We start from the raw sequence: 15236 nt of genomic DNA on the forward strand, positions 1-15236 counted from the left end.
TTATTCAGTCCTGTGTTCACAGCTGTGTTCATTCCTGATCTGAGTCAGTTGACATTATGGCATAGGGTCCATCAACAAAAAAGTACGGACAGATTTTACCTTACAATGTGATATATGATAGCTCTAGAAGGGTCTGGCCACTTGCTTCTACTGTTCTTCTTAATAGTAATTCTTATCAAGCTAATTGATTTTTATCAGCAGATTAGGACTTAGAAATGATTTTTTTTCTGACCAAAGAAGATGAACCGAAGTTGGTATTTCTCCTCTTGAATTGTGCAAATGTGCCTCAGTCATCATTAAAATCAGAGTTTGGCCATGTGACCTCAGAGATCCCATTCAGTTCTGATTGTGCGAATGCGGCATTGTTTGAAGTATTTCTGGACTATAGAAAGCTTCCTTAGTTTATACCTTTATATCATCTCAGGTAAAACAGGTTATAGGAATTATAGCAACATAAGATACTGCTTCAAATTAATAGTAATTAGTTTGAATAGCCAGAGGAGATTCATTCAGTGAGTAAAAGCCTTGTTATTCAGCAGTTGGCCCACAGGAAGATTCTCAGAATGGACTTTCCTAATACTCTTGGTTCAGTAGTGAGAGTTTCTTAGGAGGTTGTTGTCACTCCTACTACTGGCTTTTGCCATCTCCTCACAGACAAGGATTAAAATCACTACGGTTGATTTGCCTTTTGGCTTATATTACCCACATGCAGGGTAACAGAGCTTTTACTATAAAATTAATTCATTAAATGTTTAAAACACTTCTTTTGAGGAGTAGAGTCTTAATGATGGTAATGCATCCTTTCAGACCAGCCAAGCACAGAGCTTCCTCAGTTTGGAAGTGATGACAGTACTAGTGCCTTCTCACAAGTAATATTCGGCAGATATTTTAAGTTAGGTGTTCACATTTTTGGAGAGATGGATTTTTAGTCCAAGCTTTACAGCTGTGTGTAAGATCCTTCTCTTTTGACCCACTATTGATAAGTCCATATGTGCTATTAGCATATTTACTAATTTATCAAATACTATGCTAATAATAGTTAGACAATAGTCAAAATAGATACGGTCCCTGTCCTCATGGCCCTCTTTTAATCTTACAGATATGGATACTTTTTGACATGTAGTCTTGAGTTTAAGGTGATAGGTTTTCTCTAGCCTGTAGTAGAGAACATCAGAAATTTACCTATACAGACTTTCTTTGGCCTGACTTATACGCAAAAGATAATTTTTCACCGAAGTTGATCTAATTTACAAATTGCCATATGTTTCAAAGAAAACTTTTGGGCATCTAAAAGAATTCATAAATAGAAAAAAATCAAACCCTCAATATATTTTGGTGCTCTGGCACCTTTAAGGCAAAAATATTCTCAGCTAGAGCTTGAATATATGATAAATCCTTAAAACTGTTACAGAAGCCTTTCCTCATGCTAGTTTGAGTATTCTGGTTGTGCAGAAATGTTTCCACTAGACCACAGGGTCATCTTTGAAAGAAAAGAGTAACCATCTGTCATTTGAATGCCCTTCCATTGTTGGTTAGTTGACGTGAGTTTAGGAGACTATAAAAATAAAATATCAGAGCACACTCAAAAAAGAATTACTGAATGTTAAAAACATATTAGCTGTAAAGAAAAAAGAAGACTTGAAAGAGAAAGTTGAGGAAACTTCTCAGAAAGAACATGAAGAGTTTTTTGTTTTGTTTTGTTTTAAATGAGACAGAAAATTAGAGGTACAACCAAGAAGGTCCATCATTCAAATAGTAACATGAGTTCCATTAAAAGAAAACAATAGGGAGGGAATTATGAAGAAATAATAACAGAGGAATTCTCAAAACTGAAAAATCTGAGTTTCCAGATTGTGAAAGAATCCACCAGGTACCTAACCACATGGGTGAAAATAGCCCCAAGGCACATCATTTTGAAAAGATGATTCTAAAAGCTTTCCAAAAAGGAAGAGATGTCATATACAAATGGGCAGAAATCAGAATTGTTCAGATTCTTCAAAATAAGTGGTGAAAGGAATAGAACAATGGAGTAGTGCTCTCAAAATTCCAAGGAGAAACTGACCTCCAGCCTGTGATTTGCAACCCACCAGTCCATCCAGGTAGAATATAAACATTTTCAGACATGAAAGTCTCAAAAACTTACATCTCATTTTTAGGATTTTCTAGAGCATTACTAGATGTTGTGCTTCACTAAAATGAGAGTGTAAACTAGAGAGGAGAAACCTAGGAGTCCACCATGGAGAGAGACTGAGGGAGTGAGTCTCTGGGAGGATGGTGATGAGAAGTGCCAGGAGGCAGGTTAGAGACAATGATGAAGGACTCCTGATGGAGGACTCTACCTATAATGAACCAAGAGAACATTGAGCTTAGATTGAAAGGAGTTTCAAGGTTTTAGAGGAGCATTTTAGGAGAAGTTAGTGATTCATAGAAAACCATGCAAATTTTGGCCGGGTGCAGTGGCTCACGCCTGTAATCCCAGCACTTTGGGAGGCCGAGGCGGGCGGGTCACAAGGTCAGGAGATCGAGACCATCCCGGCTAACACGGTGAAACCCTGTCTCTATTAAAAAATACAAAAAATTAGCCAGGCGTGGTGGCAGGCACCTGTAGTCCCAGCTACTCGGGAGGCTGGGGCAGGAGAATGGTGTGAACGCGAGAGGCAGAGTTTGCAGTGAGCTGAGATCGCGCCATTGCACTCCAGGCTGGGTGACAGAGCGAGACTCCATCTCAAAAAAAAAGAAAAGAAAAGAAAACCATGCAAATTTTAAAATGAGGTAGTTATTATCTTCAGGGAAAAAATTACACAAAGTTTTAGCAAAGTATAGTTCATGGCTTGGCTGTGAATTAAATGTTGCTTTAATAAATAAGGGTGATAATAACTATATTGGGAAGATAACACTTCATCTTCCATAGTAGGAGGACTTCCTGTTTTTGAAAAAAAAGTTTTATTGGAACACAGCCATACCCATTTGTTTGCATATAAGTCTATGGCTGTTTTCGCATCACAGCAGAATTGAGTAGCTGCAGCTGAGACCATATGGCCTACAAAGCCTAAAATATTTATTATCTGGCCTTTTTATAAAAATACTTGCTGACTCCTGTTCCATAGGAAGAAGCCAATAAAATAATGCCTAAAATCGAAAAAAAATCTAGTAGCAGTAATAACCATGTTATTTAAAATAGAATGGAAAGGAGCAGAAGGAACAGCTGAAGTTTAGATGACTGCCTCTGGGAATAGTGAATCAAGAGTGGGGAGTAGAATCGGGGACTGTTTTTTTTTTGTTCGTTTGTTTTAGGCTTTATATTTCTATTGAATTCTTAAGCTAAGTACATGTATTTGAAAAGGTGTGAAGGAAGATTACTGAGAAATTTGATTGGATTAGGAGAAAAAAAAGAGAGGTCACTAGTTACATTGAAAGTAGTTCAAAGCCTTTTCAGTAAACACAGCTTTCCCATTAATTCACTTACTCATTCCACAGGTAATCACTGAAGAGTCCAAATGTCAGGCACTGAGTGCTACACTGCAGGACAGGGTCCCTCCCCGGAGGGTGCTTGGGCCCTCCGCAGCTGATGGCATGCACAGACAGGTAAAAGCTGATAATAACACGGTGATAACAGCTGCTTTAGTTTAGTGCCTATCACAAGATGCTTATGAGGTTTAGGCAGGTCAGGGAAGACATCCCAGAGAACATGACACCAGATCTGAATTTTGAAGGATGAGACCACATGAGGCAGAGGCCTGAACAAGACCTGAATGAGCAGGGCAGGAGTCGGAACCCACAGGTGTTCAGAATAGTTGGATGAATGGTGGAAATTATGTCAGAGCAGTAGACAAGAACCAGAGGCCAGATCGCTTATGCAGGGCTCTGTGCTATGAGAAATATGTTTTTATTTGTTTTAAGACATAATACCCCCTGAAGAGATAGCATCTGATTTTGTTTGCACTTTAGGAAAACATACTGTTGGTAGCAATGAGGGTAATGGGGGTGAGGGTAGGAGACATGGAAAATAGAGAAGCACTTAAGAGGCTGTTTCAGGCAAAAATGACAACAAAAAAATATGGGAATAAACCAGAGTCGACTGGAGAGGAACCAAGGGATTCTGGAATTAAAGGAGTTATGGGAAAGGGAAGGAATCAAGGATAACTCAATTCTGGGCTGGGTGGCATGGCAGGTTGCAGAACATTAACCTCTGATGGGGAACACAGGAGCAGGTAGAGAGAGAGAGTGAGTGAGTGTGTGTGTGTGTGTGTGTAAAGGTGGTACTGAGTTTCGTTTTGGAGGAGTTGTGGGGTTTTTTGGTGGTACCTGTGGAATGTCTCAGGAACTAGCCAGGATGTGGTTGGATATAGCCACATAGAGGTCAGGAGGAGGGCTTGGATTTGCAAATGTGCAGTGGTCATTGTGCAAAGAGATGAAGTTTGGGAGTTGGGTAGAAAACTCAGGGAGCCTTTCTGGTATTGATAGCATTGAACCCTGGAAACAGTGATATTTAAGGATTGGGTTTTATAATAGGAGGATTCTAGGAAGGAAGCTGAGCCTAGAAGCCTGCAATCAGAGGGATCAAGAAACCAGTGAGATGAGAATTTTAAGAGGAAATGATCCATAGTTTAAAATGCTGCAAAGCACTCAAAGCCTAAAAATGCCCATTAGATTTGGTAACTTGGGAGTGATTGTCAAGAACAGCTTTAGGGAAGTAATATGGGAGAAAGTGAACTTTCAGGTGTGTAGACGATTTGTTCATGTTGTTACTGTTTTGAGATAGAGTTAAATCTGTTTCTTTCTTGAGAGGAGGAGAGCTATACAAAGGGAGACATTTAGTGATAACTTAGAGAGAAGAAATGATTCTTCCATTCAAAATGCTTATTGCACACCTGCTAGGAGCTCAATCCTGTTCCAGACTCAGGGAGTATAGCATGAACAAGACAAAGTTTACTTTGTGTGTGTGTGTGTGTGTCAGGAACAGGCAATAAGCTTAAAACCAAATAGATACATAGGAAGTCCTTACTTTAAGCAAAACAGCATTTAAGGAAACTAATTTTTTTTTCTTATCAACATTGTAATCAAATAATGTTGATTAGAGGACCTGCCTTAAGTTGTTTCACTTTAAGTCGTTTCACAGAAAGTTGTAGCTTTTTCCAAGAGTCTGGACATTAAGTAAGGTATTACTATAATACAATATCAGGGAGTAATAAGTACCTGGAGGAAAATGAAATTAGAGTAAGAGGATAACAGAGTGGTGGTGGGTGGGAGGTGGGGGTGCTGTTTTCTGTAGGCTGGCTAGGGAAGGCATTGCTGCTAAGGTGATATTTGAGGAGAGTCCCGAATGAAGTGAGTAAAGAGTAACCGGGAGGTAATCAAGAGACTGAGGTGACTGAGAAGGGGGAGAGAGGGTGGATCTCAAATACAGATGGAAAGGTTACTTGTCCCCAGGAGATGAGGCACTGTTGCAGAGTTTTTGAACTGGAGAGAGAGGAGTAATTTAAAAAAAGAAAACTTTCAAAATGTTCTAATTGAAACTTGGTACCCATTTTTCTTAATAGGAGCATCCTTAGATGGTGAGTGTAAGAAGGAATGGGAGCTTTTATACTGTTTGTTTTTACATCATTAAAACATCTTCGTCATTTACATCTTCTTCCTGTGACACTGGAGGGATGACCATAAGGACAGGTAGCACAAATGGCTGCCAACAGCTAGTCTTCACCATGTGGCAGACGCCATACATTGCCATCCCTTTTAATTCTCCTAAGGCCCTCTGAGGCACATGTTGTCAGCATTTTACAGGGGAGAAGACATTCACATGTCTCATCGTCATTACAGCCCAGATCCAAACTGCTTTCTGGTACTTCAACCCCTTGCTATTAAAGTAGCTCCTGTAGACTGCTCACACCTGGCAGTAGAGTTAGGTACATGTGTCCAGTTTGTGGGCGTGGAGGGTAGTAAGGTGGGGAAATGGGAAGTTGGGGGATTTCTTACCCATTGGACTGCCTCCGAGGTCAGGAGTCTTGATAAGAGGTATTTGGGCAGGGGTTTAAGGAAGGTGGCATTCCTCAAGACATCTCTGCTTTCTTGATTATCTCACTCTTCCCAGATGAGTTACTCTCTGTGTCCTTATTCGTATTCCTAAAATCCCCATGGTATAACAATGTGGGATTACCCTATTTATGCCTGCTGTTTTTAGAGTGGTTCATAGGAAACAATCTCAAGGTTGAAGATGGGCATGAGTAGATTATAAAAATACGTGTTCACTGTGGAAAATTTGAGGTGGGTCTGATTTTTAGAGTTGCTTCCCACATACTCTGTCTCAAAGTGCCTGATAAAGTGGTGGGGGATAGGGGCCTGTTAACAGCAAAATTCTCCATCGTTATTGTGTTCAGTTGGGTCTACTCTCATCTTCTGTGAATATGAAGGACTTTGGTAGGGGTCTGCTGGGTATGCACTTGTTTGTGTTTGCAAAAACACACACTCTTGTAATGAAATAGACCCTTGGACTGAGCAGGGATTGTTAGTATGGCAGAGTTCTCAAGGTATAGTGAATTTAAATCATTTCTGTGAATAAATGGTTGAATAGGGTGGCCTGATTTTTTTGTTATTTTTAAAAAGTTACCATTACACAACACTGAGGAACTTGGAAATGGCACAGGCACTGTTGCAGATTTTTTGGACTGGAGAGAGAGATAGTAATTAAAAAGATAAAAAAGAAAACTTTCAAAATGTTCTTATTGAAACCTGGCACCCATTTTTCTTAATAGGAGCATCCTTAGATGGGTGAGTATAAGAAGGAATGGGAGCTTTTATATTGTTTGTTTTTACATCATTAGCAGCTTACCTTCTTGTTAAGGTAATTAAATGCTGCACTCCTACGGAAGCACTCATACATAATGCAGCAAGGAGAGCGGGAGTCCCACTAGCTTCCCACCAGTTTCCCCAGTTCAGAAGTTATACACTTGATATTTTCCGCTGTTGACAAGTTTTCTGGTTTGTCCACACAGAATTATCTGTAGAATTATCTGTATTATGTTTCTGATTAAGTATTGAGACCCTGAAATTACGTTTTGATTTGTTCTTTATTGAGCCAGAAGGATCTAGTCAGAACTTCTGAGTGATGGCAGCAGAGACTGTAAAGCCATTTCCAGCATTGTGCAGAAGTACAAGCTTTAGGGTGTATCTATTCATCTATTCCTAGCACATAAAATTTAGCCTTACAAAAAGATGACATTGTTTTATATATATTTTTAATGTGTGCCTTTAAAAAGATTTAAAAAATAGAGATAATTTAAGAGTGTTTATAAATTATGGGGTGCTGTCTGGAGAAGGACAAGTCATAAATGCTTATTGAACACCTATTGATGTTGATGACGTTTGTTATCTTGTGGGGTGGCAGCATGCTGGTGTGTTTTGTGATCTGTTGGGGTGCCAGAAATGATTTGACAGTAACATGAGATTTGCCAGTCTGCTTTCAGTGAACTAGTTATTTCAGTTATTCTACAGTAACATCACCGTCATTCAGATTTCACATGCACATTCTGTCTGTCTCAGAGACTGGCCAAGTCTGATGGGATATTTCCACATTTCACCCACCTCATCTCTAACCTTTCCCTAGGCGTCAGGTTCATTTCCTACCCGCTCATGGCCATGGCCTTGGGAGATATTCCTTAAAGTAGAACTGGCCTATAAAAGGATTGAAAATGTTCATAGATCTAGTGGCACATTGCCTGAGTGCTCTTCAGAAAGCTTGAAACAGTTAAAGTGCCATTAGCAATGATAAGTAGGACCTGTTTTCCCACATTCCTGGCGGTGTTAGGTGCCCTGCTTATTTTTATTCCAGTGCTAGTTTGTGGTAGTGAATCAGAAATTGTGCTTTCTGATGTCCCTGCTGCATCGTAATTGTATCAGTTCTTTATACATTACAAAAGTAATTTTTTATTAACATTGGTAGAGTTTTCCTGTAGTGTTTTGTTTTGTTTGTTTTTTGAGACAGGGCCTCACTCTGTCAGCTAGACTGGAATACAGTAGTGTGATCTCACTGCAGCTTGGACCTCCCAGACTCAGATGATCCTCCTACCTTAGCCTCCGGAGTAGCTGGGACCACAGGTGGAAGCCACCACACTGGCTAATTTTTGTATTTTCTATAGAGACAAGTTTTTGCCACGTTGCCCAGGCTGGTCACAAACTCCTGGGTTCAAGTGATCCGCCTGCCTTGGCCTCCCAAAGTGCTGGGATTACAGGTGTGAGCCATTGTACTTGACCTTTCTGTAATTTTTAATGATTTCATTTTGTTGGGCAGAATTTTATTTGAGACATATTGTTAGAAATACCAAAATTATTAGAAATAATTGGTGCCACAAAGAAAAGTCAGCACAGAGACAAAAGATCTCTCAGCAAGGCGATTTTTACTTTCTGCAGAAAGGGTACTCAATCGCAGATGAAACAATGATGAGAGCACACCTGAACAAAGGAAAAGCAGACATATTTATCCCTTACACATTTGGATCATCCTCACTGCTGTGTCCTGCATACATTGGCTGGAGCTGGACCTCACACTCTTAAACTAATACCCAATTTGCTAATAGCCTAAAACTTTCCTAAATAGGTAAGTGTGGGGAAGAACAAAGAAGGAGAGGAAGTTCTTATGAAAGGTTTAAGGAAGCAATAACATTTCCAAATAAGGAATGGGCATAGGCTGTGAGCTGGAACGTACCTGTGAGCATGTCCAACAGTTACTTAGGATAGGGCCTGACGAAGAGTTATTAGCCCAAAGCAAGGAGGCTTGAAGAAAGTTAGTCTTTAAAAGAAACTACTACTTCTAACACTTACGATTTATTCTTTAACAAGAAGGGGAACTTTGAAGAGGAAACTCTTTACTTTCTACACATATGTCTTATTGATAATACCCTTTTTGATTAGCTGGAATTTTCCCCCAAACCTATTTATTTTTGACTTTGTGGCAGTTTGTGATGGTTGAGAATGTCAGTTTTCTGGGGCCTGATAATTTAAAGTATAGAGATAAAGGAGATAAACTTGTACTAACATAAGTTACCTAGAACTGACTCCACTGTAATGAAGCTTAGGAGATAATTTTTTTCTAAATTTTAATTGCCTTGGTTCAGAGCACTTACCATTTATCTGGAATTTATGGATTCTTCAGGTAAATAACTGTCCTATCAAACACTAACCCTTGCATTGATTCTTAGAAGCACCATTTACTAACTGGACTTGCCTTTCCCTGATTTAGCCAGTTAGTCTCTACCCTCCTCCCCTTCACCTTAGCACCCGACCATGCCTGCTTTCCAAGTACTTACCTCCTTGGCCACTGCACTCTTTGCAAACAGCAGTACCTTGGTAGACATGTCTCTCTAGGACAGATTCCATGGTATTTTGTGGTTCTTTTAACAGAAAATGCCTCTAACTCTTAGAGGGAAAAAAATCTAAATTGACAGACCTTAAAATGATAAACTGTAATTGCAGTCCCAAGGATGATTGGAATCATGTCTTTCATTTTTCTGTTTACGTCCAACATGCCATGAACTTACTTAGAATTGGAACTATCTCACTTTAACCTTTTTTAAATTGCAAATTGACAAATTATGGTTGTATATATTTTTGGGGCACAAAGTGATGTCATTTATGAATACAATGTGGAATAATTAAGTCAAACTAATTAACATATCTACCACCTCAAATACTTATCTCACTTTAATCTTAAAGCTCTAATCTTAAAAGCTCTATTAAGACTTAATGCCTATACATCACATTCGTTTGGATATGAGAAATAATTAGGAAACTTACGGGTAATTTGGTTTTCTGAGTGAGTGGTGTTCTGTAGCTGTGTGGGATGACCAGGAAATCAAAGTCAACAAAAAATGGAAGCAGTGTTTATATCCCAGCTAGAACCAGAAGCCTGAGATTCTATAATCCTTGTATTGTTTGTATAAGGAGGGTAAGAGCTTCAGATCTGAGGCAGTAGTACTAGTTAGTGATGCAGGCAGCCCCAAATTCTGGGTTTCCTAGACTAGGGTTTGTTCTTTTCCCTGAGATGCCCCAACATGCTTTTGTACCTCTAAAGACAATTACTGGGCTTTTATGGTGCTCACAAGTCATTTATGAGAAGTTCAGTGTCGTCAAGGACATTATGGTTGCAGTGGGGATGGGGGCTTAAGTCCTGGGTAGAGTAAAATCAGTCCTTTAAAAAAAATCTTATGAAATATTGCAATGGAATTATTTTTTCAAGTAATAAATGCACATGGTTTAAATTGTCAAAGAAGATACCAAATCCTGTCTCACTCCTTAGAGAGAACTGCATGGAACTCTTAGCTCTTTTTTATTGTCTACATTTCTCTTTCTTGATTTTTCCATTGTAGACATCATTGATTGTTTTCTTCCAAAAGGGATGAGGGCTTACCTTACTTCCTTCCCATCTCCTAATACCCCTCAATAAAGGCATGTTATTGTTTTGTTCCTTTATTAGTTACCACTAACTTTCATACGTGCCAGCATCTTTTATAACTGATTTAATCTACAAAGACAATATCTTTTTGACTTCATTTTATTGGGTGCAATAAATTAGGGTCTAACAGAGTTAGATCTAATTAGGTGTACACTTAGGGCTCTGGAGGTTGTTGGACATAAATGTTCTGCAGAAATAATCCCCTGTTTGTTTTCCTTGTGTGTTACAGTAATCTGGAGATGTTGAAAATGTTTTATTTTGGGTTTTGTCATAATCTTTGCCTTTTTAAAAATGTTTTACAGAAATAAATATCTTCCTTCAATAGATGAAAATGAAAATACAGAAGAAAGAGAAGCAGGTAAGTGATCACTTTTCATTTAAGTGAATGCATCTGGTGTATCTTGGTGCTTTTTCAACAAGGGGAGACACTGGCAGTGTTGGCTCATCCCTTAATCTCTGGTACTTTCCCTGTTGCCTGTATTATAGTAACTGAGAGCTCTGTTCTGAATGACTTAATAATATGGATTTTTCTTGTTGCTCAGTTCATCTTCACGTAGGAGTATGTGAAAACTGTATATCAGAATATTATTCAAATGAAAACTGTATATCAGAATATTATTCAAATTAGCCAAGTAGAAGAGAAACATTTCCTCCCTTTGAACAGCTTTGAGTCTTTTCTGAAAGAGAGATGTGACTGATTCTTCATAGTTTATATATTTATCCTTCTGGATTTTTGGTTAAACTAAAAGCATTCTTACTTACAAATTCCTTACTTATAATGATCTGTGGATGGGTTCCCCCTGGAGAGAATAGTGAAATATTTGGAAGAATGGGAGCATCAACTCTTTGGCATTTGGTATTTTGAAGGGCGTGTGGGATGGAGAGTGATTTATCTTGCCAGGATTTCTTTCCTTGGTTGGTACTGCTATGCCGTGAGTGTAATATATTCAAAGGAGCTCTGAGACCTCACTCAGGGAGGTCAGATGGGAGACTGTCTCTGTCTCTTGGAAATGGGCTATTTCTGATGGGCTGGTTTTTCTTTTACAGAATTGATTGACAGCCTGGGAACTGGGGTATCTAAATCCCTGCTTTTCACTGGGACTCTGTAACAAAGAGGTTGGGTGAGACTAGCCACTCCTACCTTTCCAGTTTGCTTCTAGGGAACCCTAGTCTAATAATAGGGTGACTTAGGGTTATGGGTTAGGGTTATGGTTACAAGGACTACCCCCTGGTCTGTCCTCAATGGCTAGGTTGGTTTGGGGAATTAGTTAATTCATCTGCTGCCAGACAACAAGAAGAGCAGTGACTAAATACTGTCTACACACTGGATTTATATCTGTTCTAGCTCAAAGAGTTGTCAGCTGATAGGCAAATGCTACATGGAATGCAGTTCCATGTACCAGGAACTTACCCTGTGGATACACTCAGATGTGCAAAACTGTGTGTATAAAGGGTTAAATTGTTGTTTCACGTATGATAGCAAAAATGGAAAAGAACGTACACATCTATCAAAAAGTGGATTGTTTAAATCAGCACACCCACCTAGTGGAATATTATGCTGCTGTTAAAAAGAACACATTACTGGCTGGATGCAGTGGCTCACACCTGTAATCCCAGCACTTTTGGAGGCCGAGGCGGGCAGATCACCTGAGGTCAGGAGTTTGAGACCAGCCTGGCCAACATGCGAAACCCCGTCTTTACTAAAAATACAAAAAACTTAGCCGGGCATGATGGTGAGTGCCTGTAATCCCAGCTACTCAGGAGGCTGAGGCAGGAGAATCACTTGAACCTGGGAGGTGGAGGTTGCAGTGAGCCGAGATTGCACCATTGGACTCCAGCCTGGACAAGAGCAAGACTCTATCTCAAAGAATGCATTACTGAAGAGAACCCCAAACCCTCCAAACTATTGTCATTTGTAGTATGTGAGCAGGTTTATATTTCTTTCTTTTTTTTTTTTTTTTTTTTTTTTTTTTTTTTTTTTTTTTAAGAAGGAGTCTCGCTCTTTCACCCGGGCTGGAGTGCAGTGGCGCGATCTCGGCTCACTGCAGGCTCCGCACCCCGAGGTTCACGCCATTCTCCTGCCTCAGCCTCCCGCGTAGCTGGGACTACAGGTGCCCGCCACCTCGCCCGGCTGATTTTTTTGTATTTTTAGTAGAGACGGGGTTTCACCGTGTTAGCCAGGATGGTCTCGATCTCCTGACCTCGTGATCCGCCCTCCTCGGCCTCCCGAAGTGCTGGGATTACAGGCGTGAGCCACCGCGCCCGGCCGAGCAGGTTTATATTTCTTAAAGCAATCTGCTCATTTGTTTATTTTTAAGCATCCTTTAAGATAAGCATTTATTTAAATCAAAACATTCTATAGTGATTCCACCAAAATGAATTCTGGTTTCTTGTGAGATTTTACTGGTTCATGTTAAGACCTTTGGTATGTTAGGCAGCTGTTACGTAGCTTCAGTTGGATGGGTTTTTGTTTTGGACCTCATGGTAATTTTGATGAACAGAACAGGATTTTTCATTTAAAAGTTAATATTAGATAGGATAGAGAAGCAGGTTACAGAAGTGAGCAACTTTCAGAAAGACTTGATCCTGCTTCTCTTATAAATACTGATGATAGGCCATACTGATAACTGAACTGCAAGAAGTTGCAAAGAATGAAAATAGAAAGTGATGTTCAAGTTAAAGCAATATATAGGCTCCAGGATGGAGAATTCAGTGCCTAATACAGAAGAGGCTCATGTTCTGGAGTGAATTTCAGCTTTGATTTCCATAGAACAGGATTGAAACTCTGACCTTATGATTTAGTTGTATAATTTCGGGTAAGTTCAGCCTTGTCAAATGATCCCTTATGGAAATTTTTCCTTTGTGCTTCTTAACTAGTTGGGCATTCCACCACACCACTGTTGATGTCATCCATGATGTCATGAGGGTGGTGGCCATCAACATTGCAGACACAGACTGGGCAGTAGTCCCCAAGAGCTCTTTAATAGTTCAAGAGAGTTCTGTGGCTAAAGATTGGTGCTACATCTGTCGAGCAGTGTTGACAATCTCATCAAAAGTGATATTTCCACTGTGTTTAATGTTTTTCTGTTTCTTTCTGTCTATTGGTGGTTCCTTGAGGGCTTTGATGATTAGGGCAGAGGCAGAAGGTACCACCTCAATCTGGGCCTGTCTGTTCTGAATGGTCAGTTTCACTGTAATCCTTAGATCCTTCCAGTCACTAGTTGCCTTGGCAGTGTCATCATCAACCTTTTTGGGAGACAGACCCAGGGGGCTGATCTTGGGAGCCAGTGCAGGCATGGCATCGACTTCACCGCCGGTGCACCTCCGTTATATGACTCTAATCTCACTGGGGTCAAACTTCAGCAGCATGGCGGAGGCAGCTTGTGTCAGATGAATCCGATTCAGGACGACTGAAGAAAGTTGCACCTTGGCCTCCTTTGAGCTGGAAGACAAAAGCCAGCCTTGTTTTTCTGTCACTTAAATGGAAGTAATCATAACAAGCCTCACATCATAAGATTAGGATTAAGTGGGGTAATTTGTCGAGTACTTGGTATTTAGTTCGTCGGTGGCAAGGAAATCTTTCAGTTTAACAGTAAAAGTAACCATCAAACTTTGTCTTTTACCATGATTCTGAGGTGTTAGAAGTAGCAGCAAATAAAACATCCACCTTTTAAAAACCCTCATTCCTATTAATTCATTTTCCTCTTCCCTGGAGAAAAATGGCATGTAAATACACTCTGATCTTGATATTCCTCATTTCTTTGTTCAAAACCTTATCAAGGTAACATTGAGATGATAGATTTTTACAAATTAAATCAAAACTCAGTAATAAATAATCGTGCTTCTTATTCACCAGAAAGGGCGTAATAGGAGTAATGTGCCTAGAACAAAGGGTTTAGAAATTGACTTTGTTTTGCCTAAAGAATCATTGTGAGAAAAATAGACTTTAATAAAACATTTAAAAGTGAATCACTCAGGAGAGCTATAGAGTTTTATCTACATTAAAAAGAACTAAACTGATTCTAAGAAATACATTATTTTAATTCTTAAGATGACTAAGCGTAACTAGGCAGAAAAAAATTATAAAAATAAAATGTGAACTCTAATCATTGAAAACCTATGTGGCACTATTGATGTATAATATGGTTGTAAATACTTCTTTGCAAGAGGGCACATCCTAATGTTAGCAACAACGAAACTGTGATATAGGAATATTGATTTTTATTCATCTCAGCTCCTTGCTTGGCACTGGGAAAAACATAAAAAATAATAAATATGTAATGTATAATATGGTCTGCAGGCAGGTGTCATTTTAAGGGGTAAGAGGGCTTTGGGACCACATATCCAGTGTAGAAGACAGTTAATAAGCAGTGAATGCAATAGAAATACATAATATTATAAGTAGGATGACAGCTTGGAGCTGACTTGAGTAACTACAGGAGAATCTTGCTTCCTGACCCCATGCCAAGAGTTGGGTAAGCAGAGCCCTTCATTCTTAGGTCCTCTAGAAAACGTAAAGATGGGAAGAGTTTTCTTCAGATATACTGTGAGAATCTCAAAGACTTTCAGATTATTAGACCTTGTTTTCTTCCCTGGAGTGAATATGGGTATAATTTATTCACTAAACAAATATTTGTTGAGTTTTTCAGCATTAATTCATTAATATTAATTCAGAAATATTTGCGTTCTACTTGGGGTCAGGTCCAGTAGTAACTAAAGCAATTTCTCAAGAAATTTCTAGCCTGGTTACAAACTATTAATATAACCAGGGGTTGAAATATGCCTCGGAAGA

The 15236-nt window shown here is 39.4% G+C and overlaps 1 protein-coding gene across 6 annotated transcripts in view; it reads left to right on the forward strand.

Moving 5' to 3' along the window:
- CHD6 (chromodomain helicase DNA binding protein 6) overlaps nt 1-15236 on the forward strand; it is a 214176-nt gene that overhangs the window by 54172 nt on the left and 144768 nt on the right. For 5 of the 6 annotated variants that reach the window (XM_055266598.2, XM_055266604.2, XM_063633846.1 and 2 more), the window contains one exon: nt 10747-10802. The exons of the other annotated variant lie outside the window; for it this stretch is intronic. In XM_055266598.2, the coding sequence (XP_055122573.2) occupies nt 10770-10802 (33 nt within the window). In that variant the 5' untranslated portion in view covers nt 10747-10769. The remainder of the gene's footprint in view (nt 1-10746; nt 10803-15236) is intronic. 6 annotated transcript variants of the gene reach the window in all.

The sequence above is a fragment of the Symphalangus syndactylus genome, chromosome 24, assembly GCF_028878055.3.
Source record: "Symphalangus syndactylus isolate Jambi chromosome 24, NHGRI_mSymSyn1-v2.1_pri, whole genome shotgun sequence".
In the NCBI taxonomy this organism is placed as follows: Eukaryota; Metazoa; Chordata; class Mammalia; order Primates; family Hylobatidae; genus Symphalangus; species Symphalangus syndactylus.